The sequence below is a fragment of the Macaca nemestrina genome, chromosome 9 (genome assembly GCF_043159975.1).
Source record: "Macaca nemestrina isolate mMacNem1 chromosome 9, mMacNem.hap1, whole genome shotgun sequence".
Lineage (NCBI taxonomy): Eukaryota > Metazoa > Chordata > Mammalia > Primates > Cercopithecidae > Macaca > Macaca nemestrina.
The window spans coordinates 143,748,796-143,770,521 of record NC_092133.1 but is presented as its reverse complement, the minus strand read 5'-3'; the positions used below and the strand labels follow the sequence as shown (position 1 = coordinate 143,770,521).

The 21,726-nt window shown below is 49.8% G+C and overlaps 1 protein-coding gene across 1 annotated transcript in view; it reads right to left on the bottom strand.

Moving 5' to 3' along the window:
- Window positions 1-21,726, bottom strand: part of LOC105490816 (disco interacting protein 2 homolog C) — a 378,821-nt gene that overhangs the window by 172,583 nt on the left and 184,512 nt on the right. The window contains 2 exon segments of the mRNA XM_011756731.3: window positions 4,579-4,746; window positions 6,241-6,312. Coding sequence (XP_011755033.2) covers window positions 4,579-4,746; window positions 6,241-6,312 — 240 coding nt within the window.

Sequence of the window (21,726 nt, the reverse complement as noted above, 5' to 3'; positions counted from 1 at the left end):
CAACGGTGCAATCTCAGCTCACTGCAACCTCCGCCTCCCAGGTTCAAGAAATTCTCCTCCCTCAGCCTCCCGAGGAGCTGGGATTACAGGCACGCATCACCATGCCGGGCTAATTTTTGTGTTTTTTAGTAGAGATGGGGTTTTACCATGTTGGCCAGGCTGAGCTTAAACTCCTGACCTCGTGGTTTGCCCGCCTCAGCCTCCCAAAGTGCTGGAATTACAGGCAAGAGCCACTGCGCCCGGCCCCACGCTGTCCTCCTTTCTATCCATCTTTCATGAACCCAAATCTTTGCCGCAAATCACTATACATTTCCTTAACAACCCTTTTCCTGTTATACTAGTTTAACTCGGTTAGGGACTCAAGCATTGGAAATTGCCAGTGATCCGGGGTCAGGAGAGTCTGACATCTGTATCTCATCCGCCAGCCTGAGCCCCGGTCCACGTTCGCTGGATGAGATGCCAATCTCACCATCAGGGCCAGGGTTTCAGGGCCAGGGTTTCACGTTTCCGCACTTTGCTTACACCTTGGATTTTTCACAAAACCCACATGCGGAGCTCCAAAGAAAGTGGGTGCTACCCTCCCCACTGGAGACACACTGCACGGCGTGGGCTCAGCTGCACTCCCTCCCTAGCGCCTGACATCTGGGAGGAGGAACGCGATTCACTCAATATTGCTAAAAAGACCAGGAAACAAATGCACGGATCAAACCGACAGCTGCGTGTGACAGAACACGTCTCCAGCAGCTGAGCGTGGTACCCTCCGAACACGGCTGACCTGGAACACAGGTGGCTCCAGCAGCTGAGCGTGGTACCCTCGGAACACGGCTGACCTGGAACACAGGTGGTCCACCTCTCACGGCAGCAACTTGGTCTAGAAGGATTCGTGCTGTCACAGGCAGTGCAATCTGGACACCCACGTTTCCCCTCCTCTGGGATTGAAGTTTAAAGATCCTCACCTTGTGAGCTGCCGCATGGCCTCACCACTAAGTGGAGGCCACCAGCCAGGGACAAGTCCCCGGGACCTTCAGCCCAGGTGAGGAGGCGGTCCCTGCCCCAGTACTTGCCGTGTGGGAAGGGCTACTCTGGGGTCACCGGACTGTAACTCTCATAGCATGAACCCGCTGTGCACCTGCCCTGGGAAAGCACAACTCTGCTGACACGAAGAATCAGAACAACCAACGGCCGTCCCAGGCAAACAGGTTGGGGTCAGCCAGCCACGTCTTCTAAAGACGACAAAACAAAACAAAACAGCATTTATGTACTTAAATATAGGAAAGTTTCTCATTCCATATGTAACCAAAGTGCCAGATTCACAAACGCCAACTCCGGGGCACCTCTTCCCTCACATGACTGTCAAAGCCTAGTGGGACAATCTGCAACAGGACCTCAAAGGAAGCCCTCTCCATGGGGACAGGGCAAGGCAGCCACTGCAAGCAACAGCACTCAGGCCAGAGCAGCTGTTCTCATGAGAACAGGTGATCCAGTTACAGGATCAAACACTGGGATGCGAGCCAAGTCCCGAAAAGATAATTCCATGGACTGGACGGTGCTGAGGTATATGTTACCCACTGTCATTCTGATCATTAGTTAGCACTTACATGTTACCATCTGCCATTTAAATTTATCCAAATCAAGAATAAAAGAAACTGTGGCCCAGATAGACGCCTGAGGCGGTGGAAGTTCTGCGGTGCCTGTTTAGGGCGTCACGTGGGCATGGTGGCGTCTGCCCTCAGGGACACTGCACATCCATCCTCGTACCACGGTGGGGACCGTGTGGGGGAGAAGCAAGCACCGCCCCGGCCGCCCCCATGGGCAGACTCAGCCCGTCTGTGCCGCACCCCGGAATCCATTCAGCAAATACCTGCCCAACGTCCACTTTCCGTGAGCAGGTGGCCGGGGCCTCAGGTGACTTAGGTGCTGCTGCTGGGGGTTGGGGTGCAGACCGAGCATTTAGTAACCACCGCCCAACTACGACTGTGGTATTTCAGGGACAGGACGACACGGAGATGGGAATCTGGATGGTCTAGACTGAGGGATCAAGGGAGAAATCCGAACTGAGCTTTAAACACTGCCTGGACATGGCTAAGGGCACGGCCTGAGCAGAGTTCCTCATGTGGACAGCAGCATGGCCATTGGGAGCCCTGGCAGCAAACTGAGATAAATCCGGGTTTGTGATTAGAGTCAACAGCTGAACAGCACAGCGCGAGCCTGCAGGCCAGGGCAGCCATCAAGGCCTCCGGTGGAAACTGTGTGGGGCTTCACGCACTGACCCAGGAGGCCTGTTCCCTGGGGAGGCTGCTCACGCGACCCCATAGTGGAAACTGTGCGGCACAGACTGACCCCCTCAGAGTCCTTGTAACTTGCACCTGGGCATCAAGCTGTCCAGCTGTTGAAGGAAAAGCAAGCTGGGCTTGGAGAGGAATATTGGATCTTCATAAATCACTCAGTACCAAGAAACATTTCATGGACAATCAGGTAACAAGTTGAGAAAGAGGAGTTGTATCTGAGCAAGGAAGGCTCCACTATTTATAGCCACACCAAAGTTTTACTCTCAATCTCCATGGCCTGCATCATAAAAGCAGTGAGGCCTTGTTATCCCAGTCGACGATGTTATTAAGATATCCCTGAACAGGGTGCCAGGCAGTGGATTCCATTTCCTCTGTTTGCAAGTTTGACTGGGCTTAGAGACTGATGAGGGCTGGGTTTGAACCACAGAAGGGTGAGTGCCAAGTGGGCAGCTTCCCTAAGCCACGTCTTCTCCCTGAAGATGATCTTCCGGGCACTCTCTCTGACCTGCCTTTCACTGCACATACAAGTCACGTATCTTCCTGGCTCCTGGCACTCTTCCTCAGCTAGATCCAGGCAGCTGCTCAGCACCACACTCGCTTCTGAATCTCGACTGGAGGCCCCGACAGACGCTGCCCTCCTGAGCAGCTGGCATGTGCCTGGCTGGCCCAGGGAACGGAACCCCCATTGGAACTCATAATTCTGCATCCCAAACATCCTAGAAACACTTAGTTTCTGGACACAGGAATGTAAATGTTAAGAAAAAAGGGTGGAAGTTAATCAGAACACAAACCCCTTACAGGCAAAAGTGTGCAGCAGCACAGGGGAACAAAAAGACGATCCTGCAACAAAGGAAGTCACGTCCCATGGGGCCAACCAAGAAAGCAGCCTCAGCTTTGGAAACATCTGCATTCCTCGCTGCTTCCCAGGACAGGAGCACACGGTGCACGCTCACGCAACACCAGCAGCGTCTCCAAATGAAGGTTGGCAGGGAAACGCAGCCTCGCTGGGCCCCAGCACCCCTGTCCTAACTGCCCCTGTGTCCCGAGTGCCCCTGTGTCCTGAGTACCCCCCGGCCTGAGTCCGGTGTCTGGGCCTGAATCAGGCGGCCCAGGCGGTCCCTCCTCCTGTTTTCCTCACATTTCCGGCAGATGAATTCAGAAACGGACCTTGTGGCTAACACCCAACGCTGTCATCATCAGCTCTGCCACTTTCTCCTGAGGGCGCGAGGGCATCAAGCCAGGGGCCTGGAGAGGAGGAACGCGGTGGAGGCCAGGAGATGAGGCGGGGTGTCCTCTTCTGAGACCCCGATGGCCAATTGTAACAATAAAGTTTACCTCTATGACTTGATTTTACCGATTTTTTAACAGGGTCTCGCTGTGTCCCCCAGGCTGGAATATGGTGGCACAATCACAGCTCACTGCAGCCTTGACTTCTTGGATTCAAGCAATCCTCCCGCTTCAGCCTCCCGGATAGCTGGGATCACAGGCACGCACCATCATGCCTAATTTTTTCTTTTGTAGAGATCGGGACTCCCTTTGTTGCCCAGGCTGGTCTCAAGCAATCCCCTGCCTCGCCTCCCAAAGTGCTGGGATCACAGACATGAGCCACCACACCCGGCCTTGTGATTTTAAAACACATTTTGAAGTGTAACCCTGAACATGAACCTGAAACTTCAACCTACATATGATTTTTTTCATCCTGTTGGAAAATGCATTGAACTCCCCTTTTGCCTCATGAAATTCCTATATTCACAATACTGTCCACCAAAGTAATTTAGACCTTTGAACAGAATCTTTACCTCTAAGAATATACTCTATGATTAACTGGTTTTTCTATTTCAAAAACCCTTACTTTGCTCTTCAGAGATGGAAATCTCAAAATCACTCCCTCTAGCCGATCTCAGAGGCCAAGACTCATCAGCTCATCCTGTAATCGGGTCTCTGGCTATAAGACCAACGTCTGCAGAAGACCGGTGGCTTTAAGAAAAGTTTTATCATCTGTCATGCATTCTTCTTACGTGTTCTCTAAGTGGTGCCCCGCTGAGAAAGTGGAATTGTAAAAGCAACATTCTACTTCAACAGGCCACGCAGAACAGGGCCCTGACTCACAGGGACGCACCCGGTCTCTGGCAAGCTCTGGACCCGCGGAGCGACCTGGCTCACTGGAGAACGGGAACCTCAGGCCCCCGGGCCACGCCCTACACGTCTGTACAGGATGGCACTTGGCAGGTGGCCCCTTTTCTAACGTGTACCCTGCTGTGGGGCTGGCTCTCAGCAAAGCAGCGCTCACCGAAACGAAAGTAAAACAGAGGCCGGTTCCCTGCGGTGCTGGCCACCCGCTCCCGGGCCGCGGCTTCTCGGACGTCGCACACCCCGATGTGGGCAGAGCGGAATGTTCTCCTCGGCGCTCCTTCACTGTGCTGCAGTCTACACCGAACCACGGCAGCTCCATTCGCTGCTGTAACAAGTTGAAAAAAAACTAATTAATTCAAACTTTAGTTTTTTTTAAATTTGTTACAGCGCTGAGCAGAGCTGCCGACCCCATGCAGGACAGCACACAGACCACCAAGGGGACCACAGGGCGCGGCCACCCTCCGCGCCCGGCCAAGGTCACTGCGGGAGGCACAGTGCGCTGGAGAACCGTCCTGGGAAGCGAGGAACCGCTTCTGTTTCACTTTTGTTTGGCAAGGCACAAAAGTTAAAACCAACAGCGTCCACGGCCTACAGTCAGCCCCCCACCTTCCTGTAGGACGTGAGCGCACCTGCAGAGGGGAACTGCCATGTGGCTCCGTGAGAAGAGAATGAGGGAGGGGGCGCAGGCCATCGGAGGATCTGCCCAGCACCGCCCTGAAGCCTCTCGCCCCCGCGTTCCAGCCCAGCCCTCTGCTTCCCTTCTCTTGGGTTCCTCGGCATCTCTCCCTGACTTAAGCCTCTGCTAAGCAAGGTCCACACAAACACGTTCACTGTTACATGACTGTCTCAAAAATCAAGGTAAGGAAAACACGAAATCAAAACAAAACTACCAACAGCAAAAGCTCCACACTGAGTTTCCTGGAGCCTGAGCCCCAGGAAGTTTTCCTTGCTGAGTCAACAGGACCCTGGATGGGCATCGGGGCCTCGGGAAGAACAGAATTGGGGTTTGTGCAGGTGTGGCCACGTGCATCCTTAAACCTTTTAAAATCTTGTTGCAATGGTAAGAACTATGGAAGCTCAGTTTCCACCTTTAAAATTTATGTTGCTAGCCTTATGTTTCAGAAAGAAACTGCTTGTGTTAGCTTTAAGCCATTCCTCAAAACTAGCTAATTTTCAAGGTCACTCTCGGGCTGAACTGAGCTTGCCAGATGGGAACTGAGGTGCTAGAATCCCAGTCTAATATGAGGTTCTTTTTTCCTGACATTTATGGAACCCAGCTCAAGTGCAGGAAAGCTGCCAATCTGCACATGTAGAAACGCTGGCGGGAAATCAACTGTCCTTCTGAAGAATCATGTATGTTTGCAACCATATCTCAACACACAACCAGCTTTCACAATTGCAGAGTCCTGGGCGGCATATCACAGCACTGTCTAGATTTGGCCTGTGCCACCAGTAGATGCCTTGGATTAAACCAGAATCAATTACTATTGATTACTATTGTACTATAAATAGCCCTCTAAACCAAATACGTTGAAATCACTAATGTGCTCATATTTTTACAATCATAGCATTTTAAAGTAATCAACACAATATTGATCTCTGCTTATAGAGAAAACACCCGTTAAATTAGGCACACTTATAGAAAAATCCTCTGTGCCTTCTATGTAATCACGCAAAGGAACCGGACGCCTGGAGCATGAACGCCAGACGCCACCTCCTGCCGACGCGGAGTCAGGGACCGTCTGCCTCCAGGTGTTTCTCTGGCACGCAGTGAACACGTGAAATGAGAGGACTCATGCTACTCATCGGGGCTACGTACTCGGAGGCTGTGGAAGGTAGGCTCCAATTAACTTTGACCTCTTCTTTTCATATCCTTTCTGTGTGATGTCCCCTGCAAGAGAAGGAAAACGAAGCTCAGCATGGTCTGAGTGCACAGAGTTTATCATTCGGTGGCACCCAAGAAAACAGTTACCACTGTATCTTCTGTGTGCCTCATCGTTAGAATTTTAAAAGCAAGCACTGCACATCATACAACTTCAGTTCCTCCCCTGCTCTCGAACAAAAGCCCACAGCGTTTAAGTCACTGAAACTCATTTGCTAAACACACGCCTGTTTCTGGCCCCTTCTTGATTTATCTGGATGAAGTCCAGAATTAGATCCCTGCCATCTCATCCCCACCCGCTGGCACAGGAACCCAAGCCCGGTGGCGAGGGCGCTCGTTAACTCGGTGAACGACAGATCCTGTGGCTGGCGGGGCTGGGATGGCCGACACCAGCACCAATCAGCATCTTCTTCATTAACGAGACGTTTCCTAATCAAGCGTGTCGGTCACAAGGACCTGAGCCGCCACAGTGTTTTTGAAAAAGGAGTGACGAAGGCCAAGGGAAGAAGTGAAAGGCATGAAACCTGCAGAAATCCAGAAGAGAAGGATGCTTGTGGTGAGGCGAGAATCCACACGTTAAAGCCACCAGCTCACAGACGGCAAGGGGGCCGCGCAGCAGCCGCGCCTCTCCTGGAGCCGGCGCGAGCAGACAAAGCCACCTCATCAACCCGCAGAGGCCCTTCCCGACCGCAACTCCAGCGCGCAGCATCCTCACTCGCCCTTCATTTTCTTGGACCTATTGTATTGTTTTCTAAGAGTGATCAAACCATAATTCCTAGAAGAGTTAAAAATTCAAGCTTTAATAAAAATACAGCAAACGAGTGACAAGTTATCATGATGTACACACAAGGTGGTCACAGTTCACTTTTCCTAGTGAAGGGCGGGTACTCTCGGGTGCCACCTCTGCCTCCACCAACTCACAGCTCACGACACGGGTTCTCGTCTCCGCCATGGAACACAAGGGCCGACGTCTGAACACGGAGCCGGGAACCAAATGACACGGACTCCGCATCTGCCCATCCACGAGTGTCCTTGATGCTAACTAGCCAGCCGGCCACCGCCGACAAAGGGACGGTTTCTGCAGAAGTGTTGAAGCTTGCCAGGCACTCCACACCCGCAGCCATCGGCTGCCCGCTACGAGACTGCTCGGCCGCTTCTGGAAATGCCTTGCTAACCCATTTTACAAAGATGTCCAAAATCTGAACCCAACAGCCACATGTGCATGTGCACTGGAGCTCAGGGACGAGTCACCTCGGACGCTGGCTGTGAAGTCAGGTTCACTCCTTTCCCTACACACTGCGGCGCCTCTCCCACCACCAGAGAAAAATATCTGGTTTTGAGGAAACAAGATGCCAGAAGCCTGGAAGTTCTGTCCAGGCCCATCAATCACAGGAGACCTGGTTCACTGGCAGGCACCCCCCTCCCCAGCCCTTTCACTTCAGCCCACTTGAGAGCAGAATTACAGAGCAAGAGGCCGACCCGAGCTCCGCTCTCCTGCTGCAGAGAAGGTGGGAGAGTCCCACCTACAAGGGCAGAGCAGAAAGCCCCCGGATCCACACACGCCCGGCCTTGGGATCCCCTGAAAAGGCAGCAGCAGCCGATTGCTGTTCTCCCAGTGGTTCCCAGTCCTGCCTTGAAGGTGGCTGCGTGAGGAGGAAGCTGCTCCACCCCCTCCGCCCCCTGCTCAGCATCTAGAGGCACCCCCAGACCCTGCTCCCTGCAACTGAGGAAACACCCCAGCGAACAGGAAAGAAAGCACCAGAAGCGGATGGAACACAGCTGCACCCAGGACGATGGATGAGCAACTGCCCCGCCGCACAGCGGGACGTGCCCTCAGCACCAGCAACGCGCCCAAGGTCGCTCTCACAGCCGCTCCAGCAACGCGCCCAGCGGCTCTCCCGGCCCCTCCAGCAACGTGCCCAGTGGCTCTTCCGGCCGACGGCCCCACTGCTCTGACATCCTGGTTTCCAGCTGCCTTGCACAATTCTATGATCAGGTCCCATCCTGAAAGCCCTGTCTACACCCAACATTCAGCTCCCAAGTCACTAATTTCTCAAATGAACACTTAAGCATGGGGAGCTGCTCCTCCATTTTCAGTTGATGCCAGCATCAAAGAAAATTGACGTTGCACTCTGTCTCACATTCGGAAAGCTCTGATTGCCAAGGCCCCCAGCTGGAGGAAACCCAGCGCGTTCCTCCGGGCCGTGGCTCCTTCCTCTCCCCCCCCCACCCCCCGAGTCACCCCGGCAGGCCTAACCAGACGTGTCTTCTCACGTTCCTCACCATACAGGCTCCGCAGTGAATCTCAGGATGGGGAAGGGCCAGACATGAGGAGAAGCCTCTACTTAAGAGCAGGCATTTGGCTGGATTTAAATCGAGCCCCCAATCAGCAAAGAAAATTTCCAGACAAGACTTCAAGAAATCCTAGGTTACTATCATCTCTCAAAACCTAGGAGGTGGGAAAGGACAGCACCACTGAGTAACTTCCATGGCCCGCACTTCCCCCAAACCAGGGTCTGCAAACTAAGTCTCCAGGCTGAGCCCAGCCTCCAGACCACTTCTGGAGACATGCTCTGTGCTCACGGCCTACTCCCTCCCAAGCTGCAAGGCAAGATAGAGTTCTGTCCAGCTCTTCACAGGAGGGTTTGCCAGCTCATCCCCAAAGACAACACTGTTTAATCCTTTTAACAACTTATTTTACGGATGAGAATTTGAGGCACAAATGGTACTTACGTTCCTCACTCAGGACCACAGATCTAAGACAAAAGTCTGTCCAGCTCCAAAACCGTGTCCCATGAAAACCACATCCGGAGTCTTACACTCTAAAGCTGGTGCAGTGTCCAGAGGCCACAGCCCTGGCTTCCTGGGCCTTCCTCGCATATTCACGCCCCTGTATGTCCTCCTGACTCTGTAACCTGCCTGGGAAGTGCCTTTCTCCAAAGGAAATGCAAGTCTACTTCCCGCTTTGCCCTCTCCCAGCCCCTGCCCTGCCTGGATGCCGCCTCTGGGTGCCCACAGCACAAATCACACGCTGTAGCTTGCGTGATGTCGTGGATGACTGTTTATGGTTTATTTGTAACACACAAACACAGTTATCCTTAAAACCAGACCACGTCCCATAGAACTGTGCCCCAACCCAGTCGTCTTACGAACTGAAGCCAGGGTGCTCCTGCGTGTACCACACACACAGATGCCTGTGCCTGACGCAGAGACCTGCAGATAAGCGACTGGCTGGGAGTGCGCTGAAGACCTGGGCAGACGCGGGGCGATCATTTACCTGTTCAGTGACTGGGGGGTGGGCAGAGGGGAAACTTACACCGATTCTATCACCAAAATGCAGAAAGCGATGGCTTGATGTGCCGAAGTGCTGGATGCCGCGGCCCTCAGACCAGGCTCACAAGCACCTGCTACGTTTTCATGTGAAAAGTCCAGTTATTTTCAACTCTGGAACTGCCTCAGCATCTGGTAGGCAGAGATCCACCAGATTCCCATAATAGATTTGCTACAGGTTTACAAGTGCAAACCTAGCAGCAGCTTTTATGTGCCATCCTTTATTGTGAAGCAACCAATGTTTCCTGTGTGAATACAATCATAGGCGACAGGTCACAGGTAGGTAACATGATGCATATAGACAGACGACAGAGATGATGGACAGAGGACAGTGGCGGGAGGTGAGTAACTGACAGGCGGAAGCCAACTGGCTGACTACACAGTATCCTCCCAGAACACCTCCTTGGGTTGGGCCCAAGGCCTGACCTTCAATCAATGCCACGCTGTCACTAGGGAGACGGTGGCTCTGACGGTGCCTGGTGCTTCCTCCGTTCCACACGAGGGAGACGGTGGCTCTGACGGTCCCTGGTGCTTCCTCCGTTCCACACAAGGGAGACGGTGGATCTGACGGTGCCTGGTGCTTCCTCCATTTCACATTGGTTCAGGCTGAATGATCAATTCCTGACTTTCTCTCCCCCTCATCTTGTGTCCATCAGGGCACGTGGTTGTCAGTGTGCAGCTAAACTAAAGGCGCAAATGCTCCGAGAAAGGGCACGTCCTTCCCCATGTTTCTAAGCAGGGGCCATCACAGGTCTGTTATCCCGCTAGGCATATCCACTGCTCACAGCAGGCTTGTTCATATTCCCCAAACCTGGAAGCAACGGGAACGTCATCCAGGGCTATTTCAAAAGTCAACTCCCGTCTCCGGGGACAGCCTCTGGGAGGCTGCCGTCAGAGAACGCGAACCACCCGAGCCTGTGCTGCAGCGCTTTCCATGTAAAATTCCAAACAGCACATTTTCCCACTTCCACATCAAGATACCCGTTTATTCTCCTTCTCACCTTAGGAATAAGTATGACAGAAGAGTAAATGCAGAAATTGTAACCTTAGTGAGAAAAAAAATAAAAGTGATCTCTTTTGAAACATTTTCTACTTCATTAAAAAAAATGCTACTTATATAATTCTGAGACTTTCCATAAGAATTAAAATTTCAGAAGCAGAAATTAAAATCACAAAGAAAAGAGATCTACAGAAAATCGTTCTTTGGAAGTGAAAACCGCAGTGAGGCCAAGTCACCAGCAGAAGGTCGAATGAGACAGACGGATGATGCTTCCTTCCCTCCCCGAAGGCAGGGATTCTTTTTCTCACTTACGTTGCAGCCCAGAGTTTCAGGCCAAAACCCTATCTTAGAAAAGCAAGAAAAGGCCAGCCTGGCAAACGCAGGGTTAAGACGACAGAACAGCCGCCCGGCCCCTGTGGCTTCCTCTCGGCCTCAGGCCCGCGCCAGCCAATGTGGCCCCAACTGGAACCCGTGCAGAGCCCGAGCTGTGGACGTAAGGCTCGAGAGACAGACACCCGAGAGCCGGGGAGCCCCTCAGGGATGAAGGAAACGGGCCACGGAGCTGCTTCCACGATGTGGCTCAGCTCCGAGCACACAGACCCACTTGGCAGTGATGGTTTCCACGTGCAGTGTCGGGAGATTATTTAATGCTGGAATGAATACTTTATATTACAAAGCAATCGTTTCCATGTTCGGAATTCTACGGCTGTCAGGAGCCTGGTGCTGCTGCTCTGAGCCTATTGCTTTATAAGGAGCCGGGAGGCCCCAGAAGGCAAGGCTGCAGCCTCATTTTAAAATCTCCAATAGGCTTCTTCGTTCTCCAGCAGGCGCAGTAGGCTGGTGACAGCTCCTGTGTGTAGCCCGCCCCTCGCCTGCACTGGGGGACAGGGGCAGGAGGACCTGGGATGTCCTCTCACTCCAGCAGCTGAGCACAGCAGGGCCCCCCCAAGGGCCAGCTAACTAGTGTGGGTCTCATTTTTCTCATAGATAAAATATAGGTAATAGCACCCATCTACCTGCTACTGCGGATGGAGAGATCAAACACACAGGATGTGAAGGTCTCAAAGCACGAAGGACATAAAATCTTTAAAAATTTCAACAAGCACTCAATTCAATATCTGCTTCACATTCAACTCGTGAGACGTCCGAGTTGATGGGAGGACTCATGAACACAGACCTGCTGTGCAGCCTGCAGGGCCACAGGCATCGCCCCTTCGGGGGAGGGAGGCAAAGAAGATGGACCACGGAAAACCAGGGATAGGAAGAAACTCAAAATCTCAGCCTGAGAACCCAGTTGTTGTTCTGCTCCAATATCAACTACCATCTCGGGACCCCAGACACCGCAGGCCCTCATGTCACTGAGACGCTCCAGCTCTGGGGCTGAGGCTTCTGGCCCCACGCACACCCCAGACAGCGGCCAGAAGGGTCACTGCAAGAATGCAAACATGGTGAGCCTCTGCCCCCAAACCGTGTCAGAGGCTTCTCCCTGTTTGGGTTGAGGCCAAACTCCCCACAGGGTCTCCAAGTCCTTCCCGACCAAGCCCTGCCGCCTTGGCTGTGCGTGCTCTGCCATGGCTCCACGTGCACCTGCTGTGCCCATCACCCCCTCATTCTCGCAAGCCCCCGCCACGTTTCCAGTGTGAGTATCGGCAGCTTAAATTCCATAAAGATCTTTTAAATAAGGTGCCAGGGTAAACAAAGCCTACACTAGGATTCATTCACCTGAGCTTTTAGTTTAATAAAAACATGATTTATTGTTATTTAGGTGCCTAGTGTCCCACTCTCTGGGCGACAGAGCAAGACCCTGTCTCAAACCACACACACACACACACACACACACCCCCACACCCACACATTTAATTAACGGTAGGAGCAGGAGGGAAACAATTTGAGACACGCTGTTGCAGGAAGATCTTACTCAGGCGGGGTGGGTGGACCAGGTCATTTAGAGTTTTACCTTTTTGGGTTTTTTTAAATTTGTATCGTCCCCCGTAGCTCTTCTCTTTGGTACATTAAGAACTCCGGTTAGAAGGGGGATTAAAGGAAAGAGCTTGTTTGGAGTCCATTCTATTTTTAACACATGGATCAAAAGAACACGAGAAAGAGCAACAGAAGTTCACACTACTGCAGCGGTCTTGAAAATAAGCTTCTGATGTTAAAAAAAAATGTAGTACTAACAGTCCCCAAAGGACTTAGAAATATGAATGCCGATGGAATTTTTAAAAATTCGAAGCGCGTGTGCAGTGCACCGTGTGGAGCAGTGAGGAGATTCCTGTCCTCCTGCAGCCTCGAAACACCCCCTCCCTTCCAGTCCCTGGCAAGACCAGGAGCTCTGCACGAGGTCCCTGAGATGCCCCAGCAGCCATCCTGACCAGTGGGAAGATTTAAACACACCTGTTTCACACAAAACTGCTGTCGTAACTTGCTAAGAACTCCTTGGGCAAGCATAATTTCTCCAGCATGTCCTGGGAGTTAGAAATCCCTCCTTCTTAAACACAGCTATATCCCTTTCCCATGACATTCATTCTCAATTTTGCAGATCTCAGGCCTCAGCAGTAAGTTGGTTTTGTGGGATGTTGTATTTACATTTTTTGGTGCTGTGGGGAGGGAGAAGGGGAAAGGGGCAAGGTAGGGACAATGAAGCCCAGGGAACATGAGCATGAGGACAGGCGGACGGGGGACAGGGGAAAGGATGGAGGACGACCATCCACCTACAAAGTCGGGGTCTTACTGCGAACTTTACAGACAACTATGTCATTTAAACATTCCACAAGCACTATCATCATTTCACAGATGAGTCTCAGCAAGTCTGAGACGCCCGCCAAAGGGCCACACTGGTGGCTAAAGTCAGCACGCAGAACCGCCTGGCCCAGCAGCGCCAGCCCACCCCTGCTACAGGAGATGCTTCAGATGTCCCAGCAGGGAGAATGTCACAGCCCTGCTGAAGGGGGAGGACGACAACTAGAACAAATGTCCACATCACTTCCAGGATCTGAACAGTCACACTGGACCACCTCCAGGTGAGAAGTGGACGGTCTATCTCGGATGCCAGGCCACAGGGAGTGGTTACAGCCACGTACCATATGCCACGTGCCCTTCGGCATCAGAAAGTGCTTTTGTCGGGAAACAAAACTGCTAAGGCATCAAAGATGGAATCGCTTTGACAGCAGAAAGAAGTGGGCTAATCTCAGTCAATACAAAAGCACATGCAATCCAGAGTCCTAAACCCCAGGAGGAGCCCATCTCTGTAATCAGAGCTTCACCATCACTGTGTGTTCATGCCAGAGCCAGAGGCGTGCAGTGAACAGGGGCCAAGAGAGCCTCGACTTTCCACAACACATCCAGCATTGTCTTCCTGTTTTAGACTCTGGATGAGGGAGTGTGTGCTTTTAAGTCTTTGCAGAATCATTTAAGCAGCTGCGTAGTAGCTATGGCTTTCTGCTCAGTTGCCTTTTTAAGTCAAAGCTCCCAAGAGTCAAAGCAATCCAAGAGGCTGCTCAGCCAGTCTGTCTGCAGCATGAGAAAGCAAAACTCAGAGGTGGCAGTGAGCGGTCAGGCCACCTGTGCCCACGCCAGGGAACCCAAGGGATCTAGGAATGTAAATTCTGCAGTGTTGGCAGATGTGGAGCAAAGGGAACCCTTGCACGCCGTTGGTGGGAGTGCAAAGCAGCTCAGCTGTGAAATAGTATGGAGCACCTTCCAAAACTAGAAACAGGACTCTATGATCCAGCAATCCCATGTCTGGGTAAATATCCAAAAGAATATTGAACCATTAATGGAGAGATGCCTGCATGCTCACGTCCACCACAGCGCTATTGACAGTCACTTAGATGTGGAATTGACCTATGCACCTGTCAGTGGATGAACAGATAGAGACACTGTGGTGTACGGACACAAGGCGTACAATTCACCTTAAAGAATGAAATTCTGTAATTTGCAAAAACATGGATAAACCTAGAAGATATTTTGCTAAGTGAAATAAACCAGGCACAGAAATACAAATACTGCATGATCTCACTTATATGCGGCATCTTAAAGTATTTGTAGAAACAGAGTGGAATGGGGGTTACCAGGGACTGGGAATGGGGAAACGGCGAAACGCTGGTCAAGGGTCATGACACTTCATGAAAAGATGAGTCAATTCTGGAGACCGAATGTATAGCATGGTAACTACAGTTAATAACGTATGGTCTGCCTGAAATTCATTTAACAATGTATTATCTGCCTGAAACTGGGTAAGAGAATGGATCTTCCGTATTCTCAACCACACACGAATTAACCACAAGGTGAGGGATGTGTTCTCAATAGCTTGAACTGGGGGAGGAAAAAACCCTGAAATCCTTCCCCTCCTCCTAAAAACTATTTATAGATTTTGAATGTTGGTCTGTGTGGAAAAAACTGTTTCTTCCAGTGAGTCTCTTGAAAAAATAAAGCGTGTTACAGTACAGTCACCCTCGGTGTCTGTGGGAGCGGGTTCCAGGGTCAGGATCCCAAAGTCTGCGATGCTCAAGTCCGTGATAGAAAATGGTGCAGCATTTGCATAGAACCCACATGTGCCTTGTGTATTTAAAAGCTCGACATTACTCGTAATACCCCCAAACAACGTGAGTGCTGAGTACACAGAACCCACGCGTGCCCTCCTGTGTACTTAAAATCTCTACATTACTCGTAATACCCCAAACAACGGGAGTGCTGTGTAAATGGTGGTTGTACTGTATTGTTTAGCGAATAATGAAAACGACAAAGTCTACACATGTTCAGAACAGGTTAGGCCATTCTTTTCCTTCTGAATATTTTCACTTTCAGTTTGGCTGAATCCAGGGCTACAGAACCCATGAACACAGAAGGCCAATTCTGCGTCTGAGAAATTTTTAACATTCAGCAGGAGGGGGAAGGAATACAGGTTCTCACCTCCCACATCCCTCAGTACTTCCCTGGTCATTCTGCTGTGTCAGCTGCTTCTCTTTTGACCAACTTCACCAACTTCACAATCTTCATCAGCAACGGGGCAGCTCTGGACAGGGAGAAGCAGCCGTCCTTCATCTGCAAACCATGTTTGCCGCGGGAATGAGCTCAAGACCGTGTCTTCTTCCAGACACTCACCCGAAGAATCCGAACCATATGTAGTGAGGATCAGTCCTGCCACACACAGCCATCTCTTGGATGCAGAGAACCTGAACAAGCGGCCAGGGCTCCTCTGACACACATGAGGCCATGCGGAGAAGCGTCCCGTAACGTTACGGCACCTGGCTGGTTCCACCATACAGATGGGATGCAGAGGAAGAATTTCTTGAAGCAACATTTGTACATTTGGAGTTGAAATGCAAAATGCAATCGCCAAAAACATTAGCTATTTTGGAATAGGTTGGGACAGGGAAAACATCTGTCATGACATTAAAAAACAAATTCTTGAGACAGGTCTGCCTCTGTCACCTGTGCTAGAGTGCAGTGGTGCGATCACAGCTCACCGCAACCTTGACCTCCCGGGGTCAAGTGATCCTCCCACCTCAGCCTTCTGGGTAGCCAGGAACACAGGTAGGCACTACCACACCCGACTAACTATGTAGTTTTTGTAGAGATAGGGTCTCACTGTGTTGCCCAGGCTGGCCTCAAACTCCTGGACCCAAGTGATCCTCCCTCCCGGGCTTCCCAAAGTGCTGGGATTACAGGCATGAGCCACCAAATCCAGCCTCTGTCATGAGTGTTATAAACACAGTACTTGAATTTTTTCCAACCTCTTGCTATCCAGCCAGCTTCCCCGGCTGTGGCAAGGGTGATGCTGCTGCTGTTGTCTCTTCACGAAGGGCGGGGCAGCAGATGACAGGCACACACCGTACCCAGGGAACGACTTGGCTCTACCAGGAGATGCCTCAGCTGAAGGAAGTCCTCAGAGCCCCTCGAATCTGCACACCTGAGAGAACCAATCCCACTCAGTCAGTTCATGCCACAGAAGCAGGTGCCAGTAGACATGCCTGCCTCTCCTCGGGGGTCCCGGCCGAGAGACCCCACACCAGGACGTGTAGAACAGCAGAGAGTCACGCTTTCTTTCTCCCTGCTGCCCGGGGGTCTCAGAGTGCTCGTCAGAGATGCACCTCTGTCAAGGGATGACTTTCATTTATCTGAAATGAAGTTTCTGCCCGTTCCTTCTCAGCAAATAGAAGTTTTCAATGAAGAAAACTTCACCCCAAGACTCTGGGCTCAAGCGTGTCCCAACCTCCATCTCCAAGTACAAAATCTCCTCTCAGCTCCAGGGCACCTTGGGGCAAGCCAGGACCCCACTCACTGGTCCCCAATAACACCCCAGGCCTGAAAAAAGTGTCTGCTGTGTGGGCGAATTAAGGAAGCAACGTGCGTTTGTTGAGTCCTGCCAGCTAACTATAGATAAAACACGCTTTCTGAGAGCTGCAAGTGTTACTTATCTGCATGCCGGCATTCTCACCATCATCAGACATTATACGGTACGACTTCAGTAGGTCCTGTGACCCCACAAATCCAGGATGCACGAAGAGAAAGTGACTGCTGCTTAGTAATTAATCACATAAATACTGCAGCTTTCACTTGGGCCTTGTTTGGTAACACTGCACAAGCCTAGGCTGTATGTGAGAATCTCCAAATGCTGTAGAAATTATCCTGAACTTCATTTCCTCATTCATTCATTCATCTCCCAAATATTTAATACCTACTGTGTGCCATGCAGTGGACAGAGTACATGAAACAGAAATCCTACACACAACAGAGAAAGCGCACACGGAACACAGACATAATATCGCCAAAATGTTTGCTGCATAAAAGATTTAAAAAGTTGTATTTTAACTTAAAATCTTTTAAAAGCTGGAAATAAAGGGATGCTTAATTCAATGACTCCAGTGATTTTCTTAAATCACCACATCTGGGTAAGCAATGGAAAACAAAACGGGACAGGCCAGGTACCTTCAGGACAGGAATGACTGCGCTGTCTCCTGCCACAGGTTTCAGGCTTCAGAAGATGCTAAGATCTTTCTATCATCCTTAAAGCTGTATTTTTTTCCGACAATCTTGCTTTCTAAAATAATGGCTCAGTCCCGAAGAGGCTTGCCGTTAATTTAAGACGTCTGAGGTTTTTTTTTTTTTTTTTTTTGAGACTGGGGGGGCAAACGACCTACCAGAAGATGTATGTAATAAGCTCAAGTTATTCCACAGAAGTTCGTACACACGTTACGACTTTCTGAGGTCAGTGAGCTGCGGGCATCCCTCCAGGAAACACTGAGGCTTCCTGTGCACTAACTCACATCGCGTCAAAAATACCGAGCTGCACGGAGCAAAGCAGACATGATTCCTGGTGCAACATGTAAATGTGATAAGATTTTGATGGTTTCACTAGCTATTTATAAATAACAATGTTGACAGTACAAACTTTAATTTGTGGAAACATCTTTTCTAAAAGATCTTGCCCATCCTTTATTAAGTGGCAATGATTAAGAATATTCTTTATTCAGAAGGCAAATAAAGTAGAATATATGCAATCCTATACTCACTGATACATTATGAGAAGTAGAGCTTGTCAAGATCTCTGCTTTGCAATACCAACTCTTAAAAGAATCAAACCTCTGTTTATGTAAGCATGTGTGTAATTCAAGGATTTTTATTATAACACGTTTATGAAGAGACATGCATTGGTACCATATATCCCAATTACAGAGGGAAGATGAGAATATCTTAGAATTGGGGGGCGGGTACTTGTTTCATTTTAAATGAAAAAAGGTCAATAATCAAAGTGCAAAACCGCTTGAAGAACGTGATCGTATTACAGGGTAACCTGCAGAACAAAGCAGTCCAGACAGGCAAAACGACTGGCACAGAGAAACCCGAGTGAGTGAAATTACATTTAATTCAATATCGCAGTATCCATTCACTCAGGAATATACATTTCTCATCGACCGCAGGCCAGGCACTGTCAGGTATGTGGCAATATCAGAACACAAAACCTGAAACCTCTGCACCCTCGTGGCACTTCAATTCCCAGCCAGGTATGCTGGCTCACGCCTGTAATCCCAGCGCTTTGGGAGGCTGAGGTGGGACATAGCGAAACTCCATTTCTACAAAAAACAAAATTAACTGGGTGTGACAACATGCACCTGTAGTCTCAGCTACTCAGGAGACTGAGGTGGGAGGACTGCTTGAGCCTGGGAAGTCAAGGTTGCACTGAGCTCTGATTGCACCACTATACTCCAGCCTGGGCGAGAGACCCCCTGTCTCAAAAGCATTCAATTTCCCACATAATAATTTTTACAACACTAATATACCATGCAGCCATCTCCCTGATAAGCTCACTTACTTACTGGTCAAGGCACAGAACGTGAAGATATTATGAGGCACACACAAGAACTAAACCTGCATGAATATTTATCTTTTGCTAAAATGAGATTTGAGTGAACTAAATAAAACCACCATGAGTGTTCCAAGGAAAATAATTTTCAACTGAAGTGAAACAAAAATTAAGATCTATGAAATGGAGCCAAAATAATGACGGGAACTAAGCTTATAGCACGAAAGGCTCATATTTGAAAAAAGTAAGGTCTCGGGTCCATAATCTAAGCTTCTATCTTCAACTCAAAGCCAGCAAAAATACATCATAATGAGCACAAATCAAAGAAACTGAAAACAGAAAGGAGAAAACTCAAGTCACACCAAAAGCCCCTTGGGAATATAAAAATTCCCAAGGAATCTACAACTGTCAGTCCTAGATCCAATAGCTGAGTTTAGCCAAGTCACAGCACACAGTCAAATCTTACTCTACATACAGGCAATTCGTATTTGGGACCTACATTTTAAAAACCACACACTCACAGTAGCTGTATAAAGAGCACGTAGGTATAAATCTAACAAAGCACGCAGAGGATGGGTATGAAGAAAACCACAAAACGCTGAAGAAAGAAAAGAGCTACGTCAACTGAGCCACAAGTCCAAGGAGAAGCGGCAACATGGTCAAGACGCCAACTCTCTCCACATTGACCAATAGACTTACCACAATTCCAGCATAAACCCCGCCAGGACACCGACCTGCAGACTTACAAATTCCAGTATAAATCCCGGGAGGACACTGACCTGCAGACTTACAATTCCAACATAAATCCCGCCAGGACTTTCTGCAGGTAAGACAGGCTAAAAGTTACATGAAAGGGAAAGAAACAGAAGACAATCAACATTCCAATTAAAAAACTGGCAAAAATTGGACAGACACTTCAACGAAGGGGATGGACATAAGCACTAGGAAACTAACAGAACTGTCCACAAAAGAGTGGCAGTCCTACTACACATAAATTTAAAAAACAAAACTACAAGGAAGAAACAAATGGAACCAAAGGCTACAAAGATTATCTTATAGTTGGCAGAAAACCATGGAGGCGTTCCTTGCGTCTTTCTCTGAGTGCGCCACCTGACCACCCAGGAGACATCACTGGCAGACCCAGAACCGGTGGACACTAACCACAGCTTCCACGCTGAGAGGAAGGAGTCATTTGAAGAACATCCAGAAACATTCCTTCGGCTCTTACCCTTCTGCTGCAAAGCACTGAGTTACGTTTGACGGCCTCTACACGCACACCGAGGTCTGCATTTATAATCCACTTTTTAAATCTTTCAGGACAGGACAATCCTTCTTTGTCCCCTACCGTTTTCATCACGTTTCTATACAGACCTCAAAAACTCGGCCGCCTACATCAGATGTTTTGTCTAAACCCGTTACTGTGACTTACCCTAAATTTACAACCATTCATTTCAATTCCAAGTCCAAAGACTCATTTCCACAGTAATTATTTTACTCAGAAGTTAAATTCCAGCTTCCTGATCACACTTGAAGTCAACTGCTTTCAACTTCTGCATTACAGATACAACTGGTCTAATTCTGTAAACAGAGGATTTCATGGAAATACTCTCTCTATCTCACGACATGTGCAGGCATCACCTGCAGCCTTCAATCCAACTCCCTGCCACCCAGAGCATGAAAGAGCAACAAAGAGTATTTATCCCCATCTCCTTAGGCTGGGGACCCACAGCATATCACTCACTGTCAAATCACTGTTGCGCAAAAATCAGTTCCAACGCTCCATGGAGAATAAAGGCCATGCTGGAAGCCGAGGCCAGCCACCCGCTGATACCCTGCTTCCACGGAACTATTCCAGGCGCGAACCACCTGCAAGTCCTGGGGAACAAAGCCAGCATGCAATGTTGCCGTCAGACCTGCGAGTAGGATCCCCTAGCATGGCCATGTTAGTCTGAGAGTGAGGACGGGACTCGGAAGCTGCAGGATGACCATGCAGAGAAGCACCCACAGGCTCCGTGACCAAGTCACAAGTAAGATGAGATGCTTCCTGCGTTCCCATGGTGTCACTTTACCACTAAAAATTTAGTACATCTTCCTTTTTCCTAAGAAAGCACAAGGCCCAAGTAACAAGTAACCACTAACCTGGTTCTTTTCAGCCTCAGAAGGCAACAGCTGCATAAACCAAATCACTAGAACATCACACTCTATGGCTACATCACAGCTTTTATGGCATGTCAAACCCTCAGCTCCAAGCGGCAGTGACCCCAAATCGTACTGAAAGAACAGCTGAGCTCTTCGATCTCCATTTCTCAACACTCAAAGCCGTTTCTATATGAGCTCATGTAACTCTGTGCTAGGTTCATTCATTCATTCATTCATTCATTCATTTAGCAAAACTGTCGTGAACCCGCGGGATCCCCACCCTGCCCTCCAAGGGATACTGTTCCGCTGGGACAGTAATGTCCACCCCAACATTACTGCAGCCGCCCAGCACTCTTCCCGGAACCGGGCACACCTCCCCAAAAGAAAACCATGCAGAGAACGGCCACACGTCCAGTCATGTTCGGAGGAGCAATTCCAATCGCTGATGTTTTAAGGCAACAGACTAATAACTGGCACCTCATCAATACAGAGTTACTAACTTTCCAGCAGTGTCTCCAGTCCCTCTACAAAGACATACAGATATATACACAGGAGCTAGCTTAGGAGTTAAAAAGACGCTGTTCAGGGAAACAGGAGAAAGCAAAACATTCGAGGAACGGATGGGGGAATGTCCACCTTCTACTGCCAA